The following is an 18,642-nucleotide window of genomic DNA, read 5'->3' as shown; positions in this document are numbered from 1 at the left end:
ACCAGATTCTAGACCTGCACCAGGCTGGAACGTGCTACAAGACCATCAGCAAGAAGCTTGGTGAGAAGCAGACAACTGTTGGTGCCATTATTAGGAAATGGAAGAAATACAAAATAAGCATCAATCCCCCTCGATCTGGAGCTCCATGCAAGATCTCGCCTCATGGGGTACGGATGATCATGAAAAAGGTGAGGGATCAGCCCAGAACTACACGCGAGGAGCTTGTTAATGATCTCAAGGCAGTTGGGACCACAGTCGCCCAAGCAAACCATTGGTAGCACACTACGCCGCAATGGATTGAAATCCTGCAGCACCCGCAAGGTCCCCCTGTTCAAGAAGGAACATGTACAGGCCCGTCTGAAGTTTGCCAATAAGTCTTGGGAGAAATCGCTGTGGTCAGATGTGACTGAGGTCAGAGAAATGCTGACTATGACACCAATAACACCATCCCTACAGTCAAGCACAGAGGTGGAAACATTATGCTTTTGGGCTGTTTCTCTGCTAAGGGTACAGGACGACCCAGGCAACAAAGGAGTGGCTCAAGAAGAAGCACATTAAGGTCTTGGAGTGGCCTAGCTTGTCTCCAGACCTTAATCCTACTGAAAATCTGTGGAGGGAGCTGAAACTTCAAGTTGCCAAGCGACAGCCAAGAAACCTTAAGGATTTAGAGAGTATCTGTAAAGAGGAGTGGACCAAAATCCCTCCTGAGATGTGTACAAACCTGGTGACCGACTACAAGAAACGTCTTACCTCTGTGCTTGCCAACAAAGGTTTCTCTACCAAGTACTAAGGCATGTTTTGCTTGGGGATCAAATACTTATTTCACTCACTGAAATGCCAATCAATTTATAACCTATATATGATGTGTTTTTTCTGGATTTATTGGTTGATATTCTGTCTCTATCCGTTAAAATAAACCTACCATAAAAATTATAGACCCTTAATTTCTTTGTAAGTGGGCGAACTTACAAAATCAGCAGGGGATCAAATAATTATTTCCCCCACTGTATCAATAAATGTTTTTTGTTAACATTTATTACATCTTTTTCTAAATGCGTTATTGTACAACATTGCATCCATTAGCATTTGCTTGTTTTTGGTAATTACATGTTGTTTAAAGTATACTGTCTGTAACGTTTTAGCTTTATACTGAGTTCATTTACTATCCCATATAAAAGATAATAAAATAAAAAAACTGAAATTATTTTATTTATTTTTTAATTTTGAGGATCTTTCCAATATTCTTTCCAATATTCCAATATTATGTTTTAACTCATTTCTCCTCCACAGGTTTCCCTGGGCTGAAGGGTATGAGAGGAGATCCGGGGCTTCCAGGGCCTGGTGGAATAAAGGGTACACCAGGGTTTCCTGGTATCCCAGGGCAACAGGGATTAAGGGGACCTCCTGGACCCCCTGGCATTGGAACACGTCCAGGCATACCAGGAAGACCAGGAATAAAGGGTATGAAGATTGCAGAAAGAACTTGTTCTAAATTTATTTGAGTTTTATTGTTGTTTGAAAGTACTCGAGATTCACTTCTTAAGTAATTTTTATCTTGCTTCTACTGTCCCTAAAAACACACTATGGGAATTTGTAATGCTGTGCATTATTAGAAGACAACAAGAATCTGAGATTGTTTCAAATGCCCCTTGTCTGATTCTATTGAAAATGTGCCAATTTTACTTCTACTATTTTATTGTGCCGTTATCATGTGTGTCTTTACCATAATGTAGATATTTTTTGTCTGTTTTCAAGGGGTGAAGGGGTCTTTTGGGGTGTCGGGGTTCCAAGGATTACCTGGTTCTTCTGGAGTCCCAGGTGGGCCAGGTGTTAAAGGTTTACCTGGTTTCACTGGGCGGGATGGCTTACCTGGGGAAACTGGATCAAAAGGACTCAAAGGTATATTGATGTCATTTGCAGGACATCTTGTGATATAAATTTTTTCTGGTTAAGTGAAACCATAGAAGGCACTCAATAAAGAATTCAATACTTCAGAAAGAAGCCAGATATGAAATTGTTTGTAGTAATTGCATATGTTTGTGTGTTAAAGGGGATCGTGGTGATCCTGGTCTTCCAGGTCCCCCTCCTCCTCTGTTTCCAGTAGACCGGCTGGAAAATGGTGAAATGGGTGACCCAGGAGCTGGTGGACTGCCTGGTTTCCCAGGACCAAGAGGTACAAAAAGTGGACAGACCTTCCAGTTAGGCCTCTTTTCCTGAGTTTATAATAGTCAATTCATGCTATGTGGCATAGACATGTTCATGGACGTGTCATTTATTATACCACAACTTAATTAAATGACTCTTCATAACATCTTAACATCACAAGCAAATATCTATTTTCAGTTTGTGATGAATGTTTTGGGTGGATGACTCAATGTCATTCAGTCATTAGAATTTCAATAAAAAGAATTGTGTTTCTCTTTTCAACAGGTGATAAGGGTTTTTCGGGGCGACCTGGACGTGAAGGCTTTCCTGGATCACCTGGTGTTGCAAGCCAAGTGAAAGGTTTTATTGGCCAACCTGGAAACCCAGGTTTTCCTGGCTCCTCAGGCTTCCCTGGGTCTGAAGGTTCTCCTGGAGTTACGGGCTTCCCTGGCGCAACAGGCCCGAGGGTAAGCATTCTGTATTCAGGCACAGGTCTAAGTATGTTAAAGTTTACTGGGATCCACCAATATTTATATTGGTATCAGCATTTGCTAAAATGTGTTATGTACAGACATAAAGTATAGTGGCACAATTTAAAAAGGGAAATCTTTTAAACGCAATGCAAATGCATAATTTTTCTTAAAGGTCCCATTGCATGATAATTTCACTTTATGAGTTTTTTTAACCTTAGTATGAGATTCCCTAGCCTGCCTATGGTCCCCCAGTGGCTAGACGTTTTGATGGGTGTAAACCAAGCCCTGGGTATTTTTGAGAAAATGAAAGCTCAGACGGGCGAATCTAGAAACCTTTCCCCTTATGTCGTCATAAGGGGAAAGGTTACCTCCCCTTTCTCTTCTTTGGCCGCAAAAAGAATTTGGCCCGCCCATGAGAAAATGAGCTGCGTGAGCACGATATTGGTTTTTCCTCGAAAGAAATCATGGCTTGCAAACAAGCGAAGCATGGCAGTTGCTCAGTGTTTGGATGTACAAATGAACACAAAAGTATTTTTTTTGTTCCTTCATCCGAGTCTCTGAAGAACCAGTGGGTTATGTGAATTTCTGATGTGTAATTGTTCAAGTTCAGACAGATAATCTTTCTCTCAAAGTCGTTCAATACTGTTTATGCATCAGTAAATCAAGCCAGTGACTAAACGATCAACTTCACGTCATTTCTCTTAGTAGGATGAAAACAATCTTACTTAAACTGTGATTAATATATATACAGAAAGCAATCAAAGAACAATCCCTTTCCAATCGCCCAAGCTGTCATTCACACAGCGCGAGTTTATCTGGACACTTGCCAAAACTCGTTATGAAATCAATGACGCTGTTACACTGCACAACGAAGCTCTTACTGTACTTACCTCATGTTGCATTGGTGAAAGCATTAATGAGATTACAGAAACTGCGTTGCAATGATAAGATCTTTTTGCATGCGATCAACCGACTGTCATCTGCTCAATGCTCATCACTGCAACCTTTTATGTGATGGGAATAGATCTAAATACTTAAAAAACTTCTCACGGTTCGTTAATCCCGATAGCTGTAATAGTAAAAACGTATAATAGCAGTAATAGTAAAAGTTTTCGAGAGAGTTCCACATGTAATGCTAGATATTTCATCTGCAAGCATGTCAGCCAATCACAGCAGTGGGCGTTTACACTGAAGTCTCACAGCAGACACGCCCCCTTCAAACAGAGTGTTCAAATCAGAGGCTAAAATCAGGCTAGGAAATATGCCTTTTATTTCTAAATTATAACAACTTTTGTTATACTTTTGATCTAAAAAACATTCTAACATTATAAGGGCACCCCAGGAAACATTCTAAAATAATAAAATAATCCATGCAATGGGACCTTTAAACAATAATTTATTTTAGTTTTTCTTTATTATTATTTTTTTCCGGGTGAAATGACCTGGACGAGTTCTTCTCAGACTGTGAGATTAACCCAGGAAGTTGTGTCTTACAATTTGTGTTGTTCTCCACTGCAGGGTGATGAAGGTGTACCTGGGGTTCAAGGGTTCCCGGGCACTGATGGACAATTTGGTGCCAAAGGTGAGATCTGTGTAATTCTGTCAGTGCCTTTTAGAATAATCATTTAAGATCTTTATTTCTGACCTGCACTACATGCAGGTAGTTGAATAGTAGGCTGAAGGCAGCCATCACTGATGTCCCTAAAAATTATGTTTAAGGTGAGAAAGGGGACTCATATACATCACCTGGACCCTCTGGACCAAAGGGTGCGATTGGAAATCCTGGATTGCCAGGTGAGAAAGACACTTTTTCAGGCTATGGATATAAAATATTTATTTATCAGCTCTTGTATATTTTTTGTATTTAATTTGGTATTTTATACTCCAGTCTGGTTTTATAGATAGATTTTTGTCTTTTACCTTCAGGTGCTCCAGGATTTCCTGGTGAACCAGGTGATTCAGGTTACCCAGGAGGCGTAGGATTTCAAGGCCAGAAAGGATTTTCTGGAGAGCCAGGAGCACCAGGATTTGCTGGTATGTGGAAATTTGCTGCCACCCTTATAATTCTGGAGTATTGATTCCAGTTTTTACTTCAAAAGCTGTTTACTTCCCTAATGTCATTGGTTTTTATTGTTGTATTTATTCATAGGCTCACCAGGCCTCCCAGGCATTAGGGGGTTTACTGGTTATCCAGGACAGAAGGGGCGTGATGGAGATGCAGCCCGTCCTGGAACTCCAGGCTCACCAGGAGAGAAAGGTTATTGAAGAACTAATACCATTTTAATGTTAGATATTGCCAAAACCAAATGTATTTTTTTCAGTTGTAGTTTTTCATCTCTCTACAAAGTAAAAGAAAGCCTCCTGAATCCATTTCTGAAATACCGCAAATGTTACTTTAGGTTTTCCAGGCTCACCTGGTTTAAACGGACTCGATGGTCTTCCAGGATCCAAGGGGCCACGTGGAGTTCCAGGTGAATTAATCGGACGAACCTTTGATTATAAAATTCTACATTAAGCTGTAAAACTGAACAAACACCTTAGTGACTGCTTATTTATTTACCATATATCCCCAGGCGTGGTGGAAGGTGGTCGGCCTGGAGCTTCTGGTGTGAATGGCCAGAAGGGAGAGAGAGGCTCATCACAACCCGGTGGACCTGGTCGCCCTGGAGAGAAAGGAATCAGAGGAGACACTGGTGAGACTCATCATGTGGATGGACGACTAAACATTTCTGAATATCTTGTATAAAAGGAAAATAAGGGAAAGAAAATTATTAATTTGAATGAAAAGGAAAGTCTGAATAACTGAACTAAAATTAAATAAAAATAAAATTATGTAAAAATAAATGTACCTAATGGACTGTTTAAATAAAAAATACACCCGTTATGTTCAGGTCAAAAATGACCTGTATAGACTTCAGTGTAGCTTCAGATAATTTACTGCACTATCCTATTGATTTTGTAGATTAAAATTGGTTAATGCATACAGTTTTTGTAGAAGCATTTTACCTGTCTATATAGTCTACCTGCCACTTATGTGTCAGTGGTGGTACTTCACTTTAACAGTAGATGTATGAATACAGTTACAACAGATAAGAAACTAAAACTGAAAATACTTACATGGCCGACATAGTGTGTGTGAGAGAGTACTCAACAATACTCAAGAATCTCCATTGTCCCCCAGCAAAATTAGGAGTATACAAAAATGCATATCCAAATGAATTATGGATAAAATCCATAAATACAAACAACTAATATAAACTCTATTATAAAATATGAATAGAAAGAAGATTTGAGACATTTAGCCATTTCTTTGAAGATTGGAGTGGGAATCACTCTTTACATTACTTTCCACAAGGCCACTGAGATGTGTTCTAACAAGAAAACGAGCAATCATGGGGTCATTACTTTGCTGTTTTATTTTCATATGTATTTGATGATTGTGAAATTATGGCTTTCAGGTCCTTCTGGTTTTAGAGGCTACCCTGGTAATCCTGGCCCCCCTGGGCCACCTAGTCCTTCTAATATCCCAGGTCCTCCTGGAGACCCTGGACTTCCAGGATTAGATGGACGAGAAGGTACAGGACATCTCGGTTCTCTTTTTTCTGATTACTTTTTGTTGCTTCTCTAAGATTAAACTGAACCTTTCTTAGGCTGTATATATCTAAAACTAAAATATATTTGATCTAGAGGGCTGACAGTAATATCCACTTTGATCTCTTTCTCTTTGACCGTTAACTTCACCTTTTGTAATGGCGGTTGCCCATAGTGTTTGTGATACTGTGAAATCAGTTGAACTGGATCATTTGTAGGTCCCTTTGGCCCTCCTGGCCTGCCTGGACCACCAGGCCCTGGAACAGTCCAAGGAGACAGAGGAAATGCTGGATTTCCAGGGCAACCAGGAATACCAGGAGCACGTGGAGCCCCTGGTGCTTTGGGAGCCCCTGGATTACCAGGCAGCTCTGGTTTTAAAGGTATTCCTTTTGTTATTATTTTGACATGAAGTTTCTACATTCATCTTTCTTAATTTTTTTCCACCCTCATACTCTGTTGTTGTATTTTATTTATAGGAATTCACAGGGTCGGCCCAGGCGCTGTTAGTGCCCTGGTTGAGATTTTTTACTCAAAATGCTCATCTTTTATATGAACTGCAATTTCCTATAGTATAACATGAATACTGATGAACATTAACATAAATATGAAGTAAATAAATGGTGGTGGTGATAAACAACAACTAACAAATCTGGAAGAAAAAAAAGAAGCACACAAAGAATTTAACAAACTACAAATGGACAAAAGTTTGTCCATTCGCTTAGGAGTTTTTTGGTCAAGTAAAAACAAGAAGCAATGTAACTGAAATATACACAGTGTTATATATAAATAGGCCCACAGTTAGTGTTGCCAGTAAAGAAGTTCTAAAAAAGCTATTTCAGAATAGTACACAAACATCAATGTCATAAAGAGTTGGTAATTTGAGATTTCACTATTTTTTTCCAAAGCATAGATAAAGTGGAGAATGCTAATGGCAAAATGAAAACCTATGGTAGCTGTGCTAATTAACGCTTTATGATGATGTATTATAATCATGCCATGATGTAGGCAGTGTTTAAATTAATCCAACATAACATGTTGTCAACTATTCATTGATGTCAACTTTGTTATTGTAATCTAAATGCGTGCAGTGAGCGCTCCATTTAAAATCACTAAAAAGCTGTCACTCATCTCAGTTCATTTCAATCTCACAAAGTTTCGTTATAGTCAATGAAGCTGTCTACACTGCACAATGAAACTCTTACTTACATCATGTCTACACTTCGTTTGTTATAATGAGAGGATTCACAAGCGTGCAGAACTTGTGAGTCAGCACTGAAGAAAAACTCTGGTGTTTGAGCGGTAAGTGTATTCTGACTAAATTAAACAACTCTTGATTGGCCATTGCGCTCAAGAAATCAACAGGCATGTATGTGATTGGCTTCATTGCTCAACGCTGCAAAAACACGTAAATAGAAACCCTTTGAGCACAAACACAAATACATACATACTGGTTCAGTTTCGCCAATATGATATTATTACAGTATCAACTGATGGTGCTCTTGCTTTCGTTTAAGGGTACTTAGCACCCCCGTAGAACCAGGCCTGCCTCTTGTGCGGTGCCCTCCCTTGGCTTTGGGAATTCGTTTATTTTGTGCTCTCTTTTTCATCTGGATTTACAAGGGCAAAGAGGTGACCCTGGCTTTAGTGGTGTACGTGGACCACCAGGGTTCCCAGGAGAACCAGGAGATTATGGCAGGAATGGACCCAAAGGATTAAATGGTCAGTAGATTACAGTGCATTTTATATATCTTAAAAATCGTTTTTGCACACCAGTAATGTAAATCATAAGCATTCTTGAAACATTTGCTTATCGTCCTCTCAGGCGATCCTGGTCCTAAGGGAGCTCCAGGTTCTGTTTTTTTCCCACCTAATACAAACCAAATAATACCATTTGGGGATCCAGGCCCACCAGGTCGTGATGGGTTTTTTGGTCAGGCGGGAATACCAGGCCAGCCAGGCACTCCAGGGTTCCCAGGTGAGTGCTTTTTTCTTGTCTTCACATAAGATAAGAAAAAAGCAAAAAATATGAAACTGAAAGTCTGATAAATTATTTAACCTTTTAACTTCCATTTCAATTCCTCTGAAATTCATTTAGGTCCCAAGGGACTCAGAGGGCCAGTGGGTAGACCCGGTCCAGATGGTCCAGCTGGATCTCTGGGAACTATTGGTGACACTGGAACTCAAGGAACCCAAGGACCCACAGGAGTCCAAGGTACAAAGAATGTCCTTTTACCTTTTACAGTTTTTATATAAATTTTGGAACAGTGGTTCACAGGTATGTTTTATTTTTATCATGGACAAAAGGGAAAATAACAAAAACAGATCACAATTGAAATAATAAAAATATAACTAACCATATAGAAAAGGTTGTTTGTCCGTTCAAACTTTATTAAGATTATTCTTTTATGCTTTTTATTGCATTAAATTGATCAATATTGATCAATAAATTGACAATAAAGACATTAACAATGTTACAAAAGTTTTCCATTTAAAATAAAATTATAATTTTTTTAACATTATGTTCATCAAAAAATCCTGAAAATAATGCATGATGGTTTCCAGGAAAATATTAAGCAGCACAACTGTCTTCAACATTGATAATAATAGTAAATGTTTATTGAGCATCAAATCATCATATTAGAATGATTTCTGAAGAATCATGTGACACTGAAGACTGGAGAAATGATGCTGAAAATGCAGCTTTGCATCACAGGAATACATTACATTTTATAATATATAAAAAAATATAAAACATTTTAATTTGTAATAACATTTAATAATATTTCTTTTTACTGTATTTTTTATCAAATAAATGCAGCCTTGGTGAACATAAGAGACTTATTTCAAAAATATGAAAAAATCTTACAGACCCTAAACTTTTGAACGGTAGTGTACTGCATTTTTATTTCAATATTTCTTAGCAATAAACATTTTTGTGCAATAGACAATTTTGGCCTTGTGTTAGATGTTCACTTCATGCAAGTGTAAAATTTGGATTCTGGAGCAAAACCAGATGAGAACCACTGATCCAGTGTATTTAATATGACTCAATCATAGAACGAAAAAAATTAAGGGTGTACTCACACTAGCCAGTTTGAACCGTGCCCGAGTGCGTTTGACCACCAAAGCGCGGTTCGTTTGACTAGTGTGAGTGCTCCGAACCGTGCCCGGGCGCGGCTCGATTAGCCGGCCCTGGCCCGCTTGGAAGAGGTGGGCCAGAGCACGGTTCAGTTGGACTCGGGCGCGGTTCGCATGCAGTGTGAGCGCTAACCGTGCTGGACTCCATTGTGTTCAGTGAGAGCGCCGCTCTTCCTGTTTATCCCGAAACCGTCGCACCATAATGAAGTAAGCGTGCTCCGGCACGAATGCTGAAACCCTATGTGAGTGCAGGCCAGAGGGGGAGTGGGGAGGGGGGACAATCGTACTCGGGCCCGGTTCATGGCAACCGTGCCTAGTGTGAGTACACCCTAAAGCAGTTTTAGCGGTCAGATCAGGTAGACATTTCAGTAACTGCATATTTTTAAGGTATAAATTTCATTAACAACAGTATATTTTCAAGTGTGAAGGCAGGGGTTTACAAAGTCTAAGACAGTGGGCCTCCCTTTTGACACAACTTACCCAATGCCCTGCAGTGTAAACGAGGCCTTATTTTCAGAATAATAACAATTTAAAGGGGGGGTGAAACACTCAGTTTCAGTCAATCTCATGTTAATCTTGAGTACCTATAGAGTAGTATTGCATCCTTCATATCTCCAAAAAGTCTTTAGTTTTATTATATTTATAAAAGAAAGATAGGCTGTACCGAGTCTTTCCGGAAAAAAACGAGCGGCTGGAGGCGTGCCGTGTGGGCGGAGCTAAAGCTGTGCTTACGCGCCGATAGCTAACAACACAGACATTTGAAGCAGTTTTACTCACCGCCTGCGGTTCCAACGCACGACCGTGAACCCTTATCGTTGGGACTGCTCCATCCTTAAGCATTAGATGATCTGCAAATCCGGCGTCGAACTGGGCTTTGTTTATAAAACAATCATCGTTGAAATGCAGGGAACAAACAAGAACACTTGCACAACTCCGTTGATGCTCTGGAAAAACAAACTCCATCCACTGGTCCCTTAACGCTGGGTTCTTTGGGAATCTGTGCAGGGTTGTCTTGCCCTGGCAACCAAAAACCCACTTCTTTGGTGACATTTACTTCCCTAAAGCCGAGCAAAGCGCTTTGATGGGCTTTCGCTCTCTCGCTCTGGTCTACGGGTGCGCGCGCGCCCTTCCGGGAGAAGTGCCCTCACGACCCGTATAAGGAAATTCCGCCCCATCTGACGTCACACAGGCCCATACTCGAAAAAAACTTTACGAAACTTGTGACAAACCGGAAAGAGTATTTTTGGCACAGAACGTACAATTTAATTTTTGAAACTTTGTCCATGTTTAGCATGGGAATCCAACCCTTTAACAGTGTAAAAAACTCAGTATGCATGAAATAGCATTTCACCCCCCCTTTAACTTTTTAAATGTATTAAAAAACACACTAATTATTATGCTATAATTTTTACCACTCTCCTCGCCTCCCCTGGCATGCTCTGGCGCCCCCCTGGGGAGGCACGCCCCACACTTTGAAAACCCCTGGTGTAAGGCAACAGTATATTTCACTATAGCTTTCACCCATTTCTTCTCCTCCCTTCTGTAATTGTCTTTCAAATTCGCTCAATCCACAGGACCTCGTGGCAAGCCAGGGTTGCCAGGTCTTCCTGCTCCACCGGTGCGCAGTAGTGGTATTGGTTATACTTTGGTGAAACACAGTCAATCCAGCCAGATTCCCATGTGTCCTCAAGACATGACCAAGCTATGGGAGGGATACAGTTTGCTGTATGTGGAGGGGCAGGAGAAAGCACACAACCAGGACCTGGGTGAGACACTAGGGTTGCTTTTATAAGGGCTTTCAATTGTTTAAAAGGATTATACCATTTTTGAAAATTCTGTTTGGGAATAGATGGATTTGGAATTATATTGTTGTAGATAAGTTTATTGTGCACTGTGTAATATATAGACAATTTTAAATGTATGAACTGATGAGTTGATTTGCCTGACGCTCTGAAAGACAATTGAATTCAAATGTTCTCTTCCTCGCAGGATTGCCTGGCTCATGTCTGCCATATTTCAGCACCATCCCCTTCCTGTACTGCACAGTCGATGAAATCTGCCGCTATGCTAGCCGGAATGACAAATCCTATTGGCTGTCCACCTCTGCGCCCATTCCCATGATGCCTGTGGCAGGTCAGCAGATATCTCAGTACATTAGCCGCTGCACAGTGTGTGAGGCTCCATCTCAAGCAATCGCTGTCCACAGCCAAGATCTCAACATACCGACCTGCCCTCAGGGCTGGAGAAGTCTCTGGATTGGTTACTCCTTCCTTATGGTAAAATTCAGTTATACATCAGCCCACACGCACAATCACACATCACTGCAGATTCAAATAAACAGAACTTACAGTGTAGTACACATACACATATGTGTGTGTAAGATAGTGTTTAAACACTTTACAGTCAACAAAATAAGACATATTGACAGTTAATACATGTTACAGTTAATAATGTGTTCATATAAGGTGTTTACTGTAAATAAATTAATACTTTATTGTTTAAATGTTAATACATTTTAAATGATGAAATTTAGCTTAATGTTGTGATAAACAGTGATCGTCTTTCCAAAAATGTGACTTGTTGACTTTTGTACTTATATTATCCCAAATGTTTCCAACAATGTTGTTTAAGTCCAGAGAAATCAGCTATTTTAACCAGTGTAATGGCCCGTGTCATTGTGTGGCCTGCCAATGACGTCATATCCACATTACCCTCGATTTCCGGTTTACTTCCATTTGGATCCATTTATCGACAGAAAACGTATCAGTTACATACTAGCTCAACACAGTTTATCTTTTTGTTTGAATCTCTTGTTTTCTTGATTTACCGCAAGCAACATGTTTGTACTATCCCTCAGAAACAACACTATTTTGTCAAGTGGCTAACATTACATAACCAGAAAGAGCCCACAATTTTAATTCATCAAATAAAGTGACCTGTATGAGTAGTAATTCAGCACTTTTTCAGCTGTTTCATTACAATGAAATAAAATAATGTGAATTTAAGTGGTCAAACATAACGGTTACAAAGTTCAAGTTCAGAGAAGGAGGCGGACGTTAAGCGTAACTTTAATCGTTAATTTAATCATAAAATATGCATAAACAACCAAACGAAATGAGCGCCAGCGGCCGAGTGCGGCATGTAAGCATTATAAAAACAGCAACGCAAAATGTCCCTGGCTATTGGCCCTGCCCTGCTTCACACCAAAAAAACATTAATAAAACTTTAATACATTAGCTCATCCATGAACATGATTTCTGCCCCGTTGGATTGCTTTCCATCAGCTGTGGAGGTGAAAACGACAACTCCCATGATTCCACACTCATTCACGGCGTCATCAAGCTACGCCTTTATTATTGTTTTTAATAAGCAACCTCTAGCGGCGAAACTTACATACTGTGCCTTTAAATTGATCAGATTTGAGAGTAAAAACATTTAGGGCCCTATCTTGCACCCAGCGCAATTGACTTTGTACACCGACGCATGTATCATTCCTATTTTGCACCATTCCTTTTCCCTCCACAGACGCACGTCGGTAAACTAGGAAATGCATTTGCGCTCCCGGGGGAGGTTCAGCGCAAAGAGGAGGCGTGTTCTGGTGCAAACGTTCCCTGGTGCTATTTTGAGCATCAAATCAGCATTTTAGAATGATTTCTGAAGGATCACAGGAATAAATTACATTTTAAAATACATTCAAATATATTCATCAGTTATTTAAAATGTTATTAATATTTTATTATATTACTGTTTTTACTTTATATTTTATCAAATAAATGCAGCCTTGGTGAGCATAAAGGTCCTTGCACACTGAGTCCGAAATTTTCACACGTTAAAAAATAAATACGACCTCATGTTGTGCCAATCACGTTTACACACTGCCTCCGAAACTTTCGTTCATCATAAAAAAATTCAAATCAGGTTCAATTTTCTGCATTTTTCGCATCTGTAGCAAGCATTTTGAGAGGTGTTTTGACAATTCAGAGCCACCGAATGATGGATACGAAAAAACACATATGAAAATTTCGGACTCAGTGTGCAAGGACCTTAAGAGACAAAAAAAAAAAAAACTCCAAACTTTTGAACGGTAGTGAATATTTATCTCAATTATTTTTGATCAAGGTCTTACTCAAAGTCTCCTAAAAAATGCAATGAACAATGTTTTTTACAATGTTAAACTACCTACATATACTGTAACTTTATCATTTTTGTGTCTGTCCTTCAGCACACAGCTGCAGGTGCAGGAGGAGGCGGTCAGTCATTGGTGTCTCCCGGTTCTTGTCTTGAGGATTTTCGCGCCACTCCCTTCATCGAGTGCAATGGTGCCAGCGGAACCTGCCACTACTTTGTCAACAAGTACAGTTTCTGGTTGACCACGGTAGAGCAGGGCGAACAGTTCGTCCAGGGTCCTACCCAGGAGACACTGAAGGGAGATCTGTACCGGTCACGCATCAGTCGCTGTCAAGTCTGCATGAAGATCTTGTAGCTTGTGTAGATGCACAGCAGGAGACTTTAACTAAAAGAATGAAAGAAAAGATGAGTAGAAGAAGGAAACAAACGTCAACTGACTGATTTGATTTCATGCCCTTGACAGTGGTAGTATGAAGGGCTGAGGTGTGCCCTTGGTAAATTTGGAGAATATCAGGGTTGGAATGAAAAGAAGTGGAGAAAGAGATTTTTACTCTTTATCTGTTTATTATCAACAGTGGTGCTATGTTGAAAATATGATGTTGTATTTTTGTGTTAAAGCTTTTTCCTTGAGTTATTAGTCATATTCACGGCTACCTCAGAGAGTGCATCCCAGACTCCCAGTGGATGGCACGGAATAATACACCCTTTATTTTTCAGATGGAGCCATGCAACGATAAAAACGATGCAGTCTTTTCATTAACCGGTTCTACGGCATTGTATGGATAACATGTTTTGGCTTCAGAAGTCTATATTGGTGCTTTTATGACCTTCATGATCTTCTTGTTTACCATTCGGCAATAACAGACAAACCAGCACTTTGCAATCTACATGAACAAGTAAGATTGTGCCTCATGGTTGTCACTTGAAATGATTGGTCTAACCCCATAAATATCCTATGAATTGCACTGAAGTTAAAAAATATGTTCTTCTTTTACAAGATCGCATGCAGCTGATCTAAATTCATCTAGTTCACCTAGTGTGCTCAATGATTCTTCTATTATTTTATTGATGAGAACATTCAGACATTCCTCAAACATAAATGATGAGGATGATTGATGCCTTGCAGATCATCTCTTGGTCTTTTAAGGTATAGGTTTTCATCCTCAATAATTCACACCAAGAATGTGTATAATGTCATTTTTAATTTTAAAATGTCTAATTTACTGTGTGCATTGGAGGCGATAAATAGACTAATTTTGAGTTACCCAGTCTCTCAGAGAGATTGGTTGAAACATAACCACTATGACCACTTAGCCTTTCAGTCTCTCATTGGTAGCCCTGAGTATACATTTTCTTCTTATTCGTGTTACATTTCATTATGTGTCTGTAAGTGGTTAGATTATGGTTTATTCATTTCATCCTCTTGACATATTTAACATTATTTCCACTTTTATGTTGTGTTTTTTTCTGAAATAAAATTATGTACATTTGTGAAGATTGGCCATCACAAGTGGGCAATTTGCTTTATTATATTTTTACTGCTGTGAGACTAAAAAAGAGATGTATCATTTCAGAACCCGCAGTAAACATTTATTTTAATTAAGTCAGACGGTAGAGGATGACATTTTCCAGTATTTCATAGAGTGATGTAAATGTTTGATCTGAATGCTCACAGTGAGTAAAGTATACATATGAAACCTGTCAAATAAAAGTATTCAAACTTCTAAACGTTGTCTTATATGAAGTTCCTTTTATTGTGTACAAAACGTAATGTTTATTGTGACTTGACTGGTGAAATTTCCACAACTTTCTTGTGATGTTGCCTCAGAATGGTCCCATGGACATAATACAGGAAACTATGGGGTTCCATTTGTGCCAAAAATGTTCAGATAAATTAATATATGTTGATGTGTGTGTGTTCTCTGTTTATGTAATCTTGCTCTGTCGTCTGGTTCCGTCATCTATCTAACTGTCGTCTTGTTCTGTCATCTTAACTGTCGTCTCTTTCTGTCATTTGGTTCTGTCGTCTCTTTCTGTCATCTTAACGGTCGTCTCTTTCTATCATTTGGTTCTGTCATCTTAACTGTCGTCTTGTTCTGTCATCTTTACTGAACTGTCGTCTTGTTCTGTCGTCTTAACTGTCGTCTTGTTCTGTCGTCTTAACTGTCGTCTTGTTCTGTCGTCTTTACTTAACTGTCAAACTTTGTTAGATGAGTAAAGTTGGCCATAAATTCACAGATTCGAACTTCCCGGATTAATAACTCGTGAGCTTAACACCTCTTTTTAATCGTAGAAACAGACAAGCAGCTACAACCTAATTTTCGCAGTGGATAAAATACATTGATCTCTATGCGCAGGCTTGGAGACAGATCCGAAGGGACCGTCTGCAAAGTGCAAAACCCGAAAAGTGTTACTACAAAAACAGTCAATCACTTCACTGTCACACACTATAGTGTCACCAAATTCAGTTCACACACCACTGCTGTCCTGCTGCTTATTTTGGGAATGAAATATTTTTGTATAATTTTTATTTATGGAAAATATTCAATAACTTCACTGTAATACACTGCATTGTTGCCTAATTCAGTTCACATATCACTGCTGTCCTGATGGTTATACTACAACACTTATTTTGGAAAAAAAAATATTTTTATTTATGAAAATTATTCAATAACTTCACTGTAATACACTGTACTGTTGCCAAATTCAGTTCACACATCACTGCTGTCCTGATGGTTATACTACAACACTTATTTTGGAAAAAAAAATTTTTTTATTTGTATATACAATTTTAAATATATAATTTTTATGATTTTTATTATGAAAAATATTCAATAACTTCACTGTAATTCACTGTATTGTTGCCAAATTCAGTTCACACATCACTGCTCTCCTGTTGGTTAAATTACAACACTTATTTTGGATAAATATCTTTTTGCATAATTTTATGATTATTATTTATGAAAAATATTCAATAACTTCACTGTAATTCACTGTAGAGCTTAGATCGGGCCCAAAAAAAATCAAGTCGGCCAAAAAAGGCCCGGCCCGGCCCGACACATTAACTGTAATTATGAGCCCAAGCCTGATTTAAACCTGACTATTTTTTAATACGTGGGCCATTAGCAGGGGCGGCGCCAGATCATTTTTTAACGCAGGTGCTGAGGGGGTGCTAGATATATTATATATAAATACTATTAATAAATGAGCAACCTTGGCCACTTAATATTAAATTTTCAATTATTTTAATGATCACAATCAAAGTATTCATTTTATTAAATTGAACAAGCACAACATTCAGCATTCATTTAAATATTCTTAAAGATTTATTATTAATAATAATGTTATTTCAACATAATAACTCATTATTTCAACATAATATGTGTGCGTGCAACAAGCAAGATGTGCATTTGTAAATCCGATGACACGCGTGCATTGATTTTTATTAATAAACGAGTGTTTTCTGTGTCAGTGTCAGCTGCAAACATGAGGTTTACGATCGCCATCTTCGTAGTGAACGCGCCTATAGAGAGAAATGCACATCATGGATTACATAATCAGAGAGTAGCATATTTCTTTTCGTTTTGAATTGTTTCGTTTAAAGATATTTCAAGCTTTCTTTAGATAAAACACTGAGTTTCGGTTTATTTATGATGAGATGCGCTTCAGTTCACGTGCAATGCAAGTGACCGCGGAGCGCCGCCTCCATGTCATGATTACATTGTCTGCTATATTTGCTTCTTATTTATTAAATACAGGCAATTGGTTGATGAAAAATTGACAAAAATTGAGATAACATTTATACAAAACGAAATTCACTTTAAAGAAAGGTTTTCTACAAAACAAAACTTAATGAAGTGATCAAAATCATGTCTGACCCAATTCCATGTCTCCCGATATATTGTGCATCCTATCTTACTCGTGCTGTTCACTTTTCATAATCAACATAGATGGGAAAAAATAACATTATAATATTTTAACAAATATGAAACTAAATGCGCTTATTTAATGGCTATAGCACGTATGTAAGCCTACAGACTCTCTATTTGTACAAATTGCTGCACATTCAATTCTGAATTTTGCACACATAAGTTGAAAGGCATTTGTTTATGCATAGTAAAACATATCTGCAACATTTATCAAGTTATTAATATTAATTTAACATATATTAATTATGATCTTATTGAATAATGTAACAAGGACGAAATGTAAACACATGCGTTGTTTGTTTATTCAGAATGGAATGGATCGCAAATGGATCCGAATGAAGAAACGTGAATGACAATGATGTTCACAGAAAATGAACAAGACTGAACTTTGGATGGCCTTGGAGTAGGCCTACTAGGCTACTCTAATATAATTCAACAAGGTTTTAGAATATAGACAAAATAAATATTTTTAAAGCCTAGGCTACTATCCCGGGCCCCGGTGTATGCGTGCGAGTGGAGAGAGACGCTGCGCATGACACGTAATGTGTTGCATTTTGTAACACAAATGCTTGATCAAGGGCCCGGCCCGAGGATAGTGGAGGGAAATATCGGTCCGACCCGGCCCGCGGGGTTTAATAAAAATCATAAAAATTATGTAAAAATATATTTATCCAAAATAAGTGTTGTAGTATAACCATAAGGACAGCAGTGATGTATGAACTGAATTTGGCAACAATACAGTGAATTACAGTGAAGTTATTGAATATTTGTCATAAATAAAATGATTAAAAATAGTCAAAAATACATTTTCCCAAAAGAAGTGTTGTAGTATAACCAACAGGACAGCAGTGATGTGTGAACTGAATTTGGTAACAATACAGTGAATTACAGTGAAGTTATTGAATATTTTTCATAATAAAAATCATCAAAATTCTACATTTACAATTGTCTATACAATAAAATTAAATATATATATATATTATTATTATTTTTAAATAAGTGTTGTAGTATAACCAAAAGGACATCAGTGATGTGTGAACTGAATTTGGCGACAGTACAGTGTACAGTGTGTGGAGATAACTCACGAGTTAATAACTCACGAGTTATTAACTCACGAGTTATTAATCCGGGAAGTTCGAATCTGTGAATTTATGGCCAACTTTACTCAACTAACAAAGTTGAGACAGAACAAGACGACAGTTAAGACGACAGAACAAGACGACAGTTAAGATGACAGA

At 38.5% G+C, this 18,642-nt stretch overlaps 1 protein-coding gene across 2 annotated transcripts in view; it reads left to right on the top strand.

The window, feature by feature from the left end:
- col4a6 (collagen, type IV, alpha 6) overlaps positions 1-14,313 on the top strand; it is a 102,451-nt gene extending 88,138 nt beyond the window's left edge. For both annotated transcript variants that reach the window (XM_082162529.1, XM_082162530.1), the window contains exons 28-45: positions 1,291-1,461; positions 1,756-1,899; positions 2,051-2,173; positions 2,431-2,612; positions 4,137-4,200; positions 4,338-4,412; positions 4,545-4,652; positions 4,768-4,875; positions 5,018-5,089; positions 5,192-5,311; positions 6,077-6,193; positions 6,428-6,589; positions 7,830-7,928; positions 8,032-8,184; positions 8,305-8,421; positions 10,922-11,113; positions 11,337-11,623; positions 13,570-14,313. In XM_082162529.1, coding sequence (XP_082018655.1) covers positions 1,291-1,461; positions 1,756-1,899; positions 2,051-2,173; positions 2,431-2,612; positions 4,137-4,200; positions 4,338-4,412; positions 4,545-4,652; positions 4,768-4,875; positions 5,018-5,089; positions 5,192-5,311; positions 6,077-6,193; positions 6,428-6,589; positions 7,830-7,928; positions 8,032-8,184; positions 8,305-8,421; positions 10,922-11,113; positions 11,337-11,623; positions 13,570-13,830 — 2,555 coding nt within the window. In that variant the 3' untranslated portion in view covers positions 13,831-14,313. The remainder of the gene's footprint in view (positions 1-1,290; positions 1,462-1,755; positions 1,900-2,050; positions 2,174-2,430; positions 2,613-4,136; positions 4,201-4,337; positions 4,413-4,544; positions 4,653-4,767; positions 4,876-5,017; positions 5,090-5,191; positions 5,312-6,076; positions 6,194-6,427; positions 6,590-7,829; positions 7,929-8,031; positions 8,185-8,304; positions 8,422-10,921; positions 11,114-11,336; positions 11,624-13,569) is intronic.
- The last annotated feature ends 4,329 nt before the right edge of the window (positions 14,314-18,642 follow it).

This window comes from Leuciscus leuciscus (genome assembly GCF_965113295.1).
Source record: "Leuciscus leuciscus genome assembly, chromosome: 2".
NCBI classification, from domain to species: Eukaryota; Metazoa; Chordata; class Actinopteri; order Cypriniformes; family Leuciscidae; genus Leuciscus; species Leuciscus leuciscus.
The sequence above is the reverse complement of the archived record's forward strand: the minus strand, read 5'-3'. Positions and strand labels throughout refer to the sequence as shown.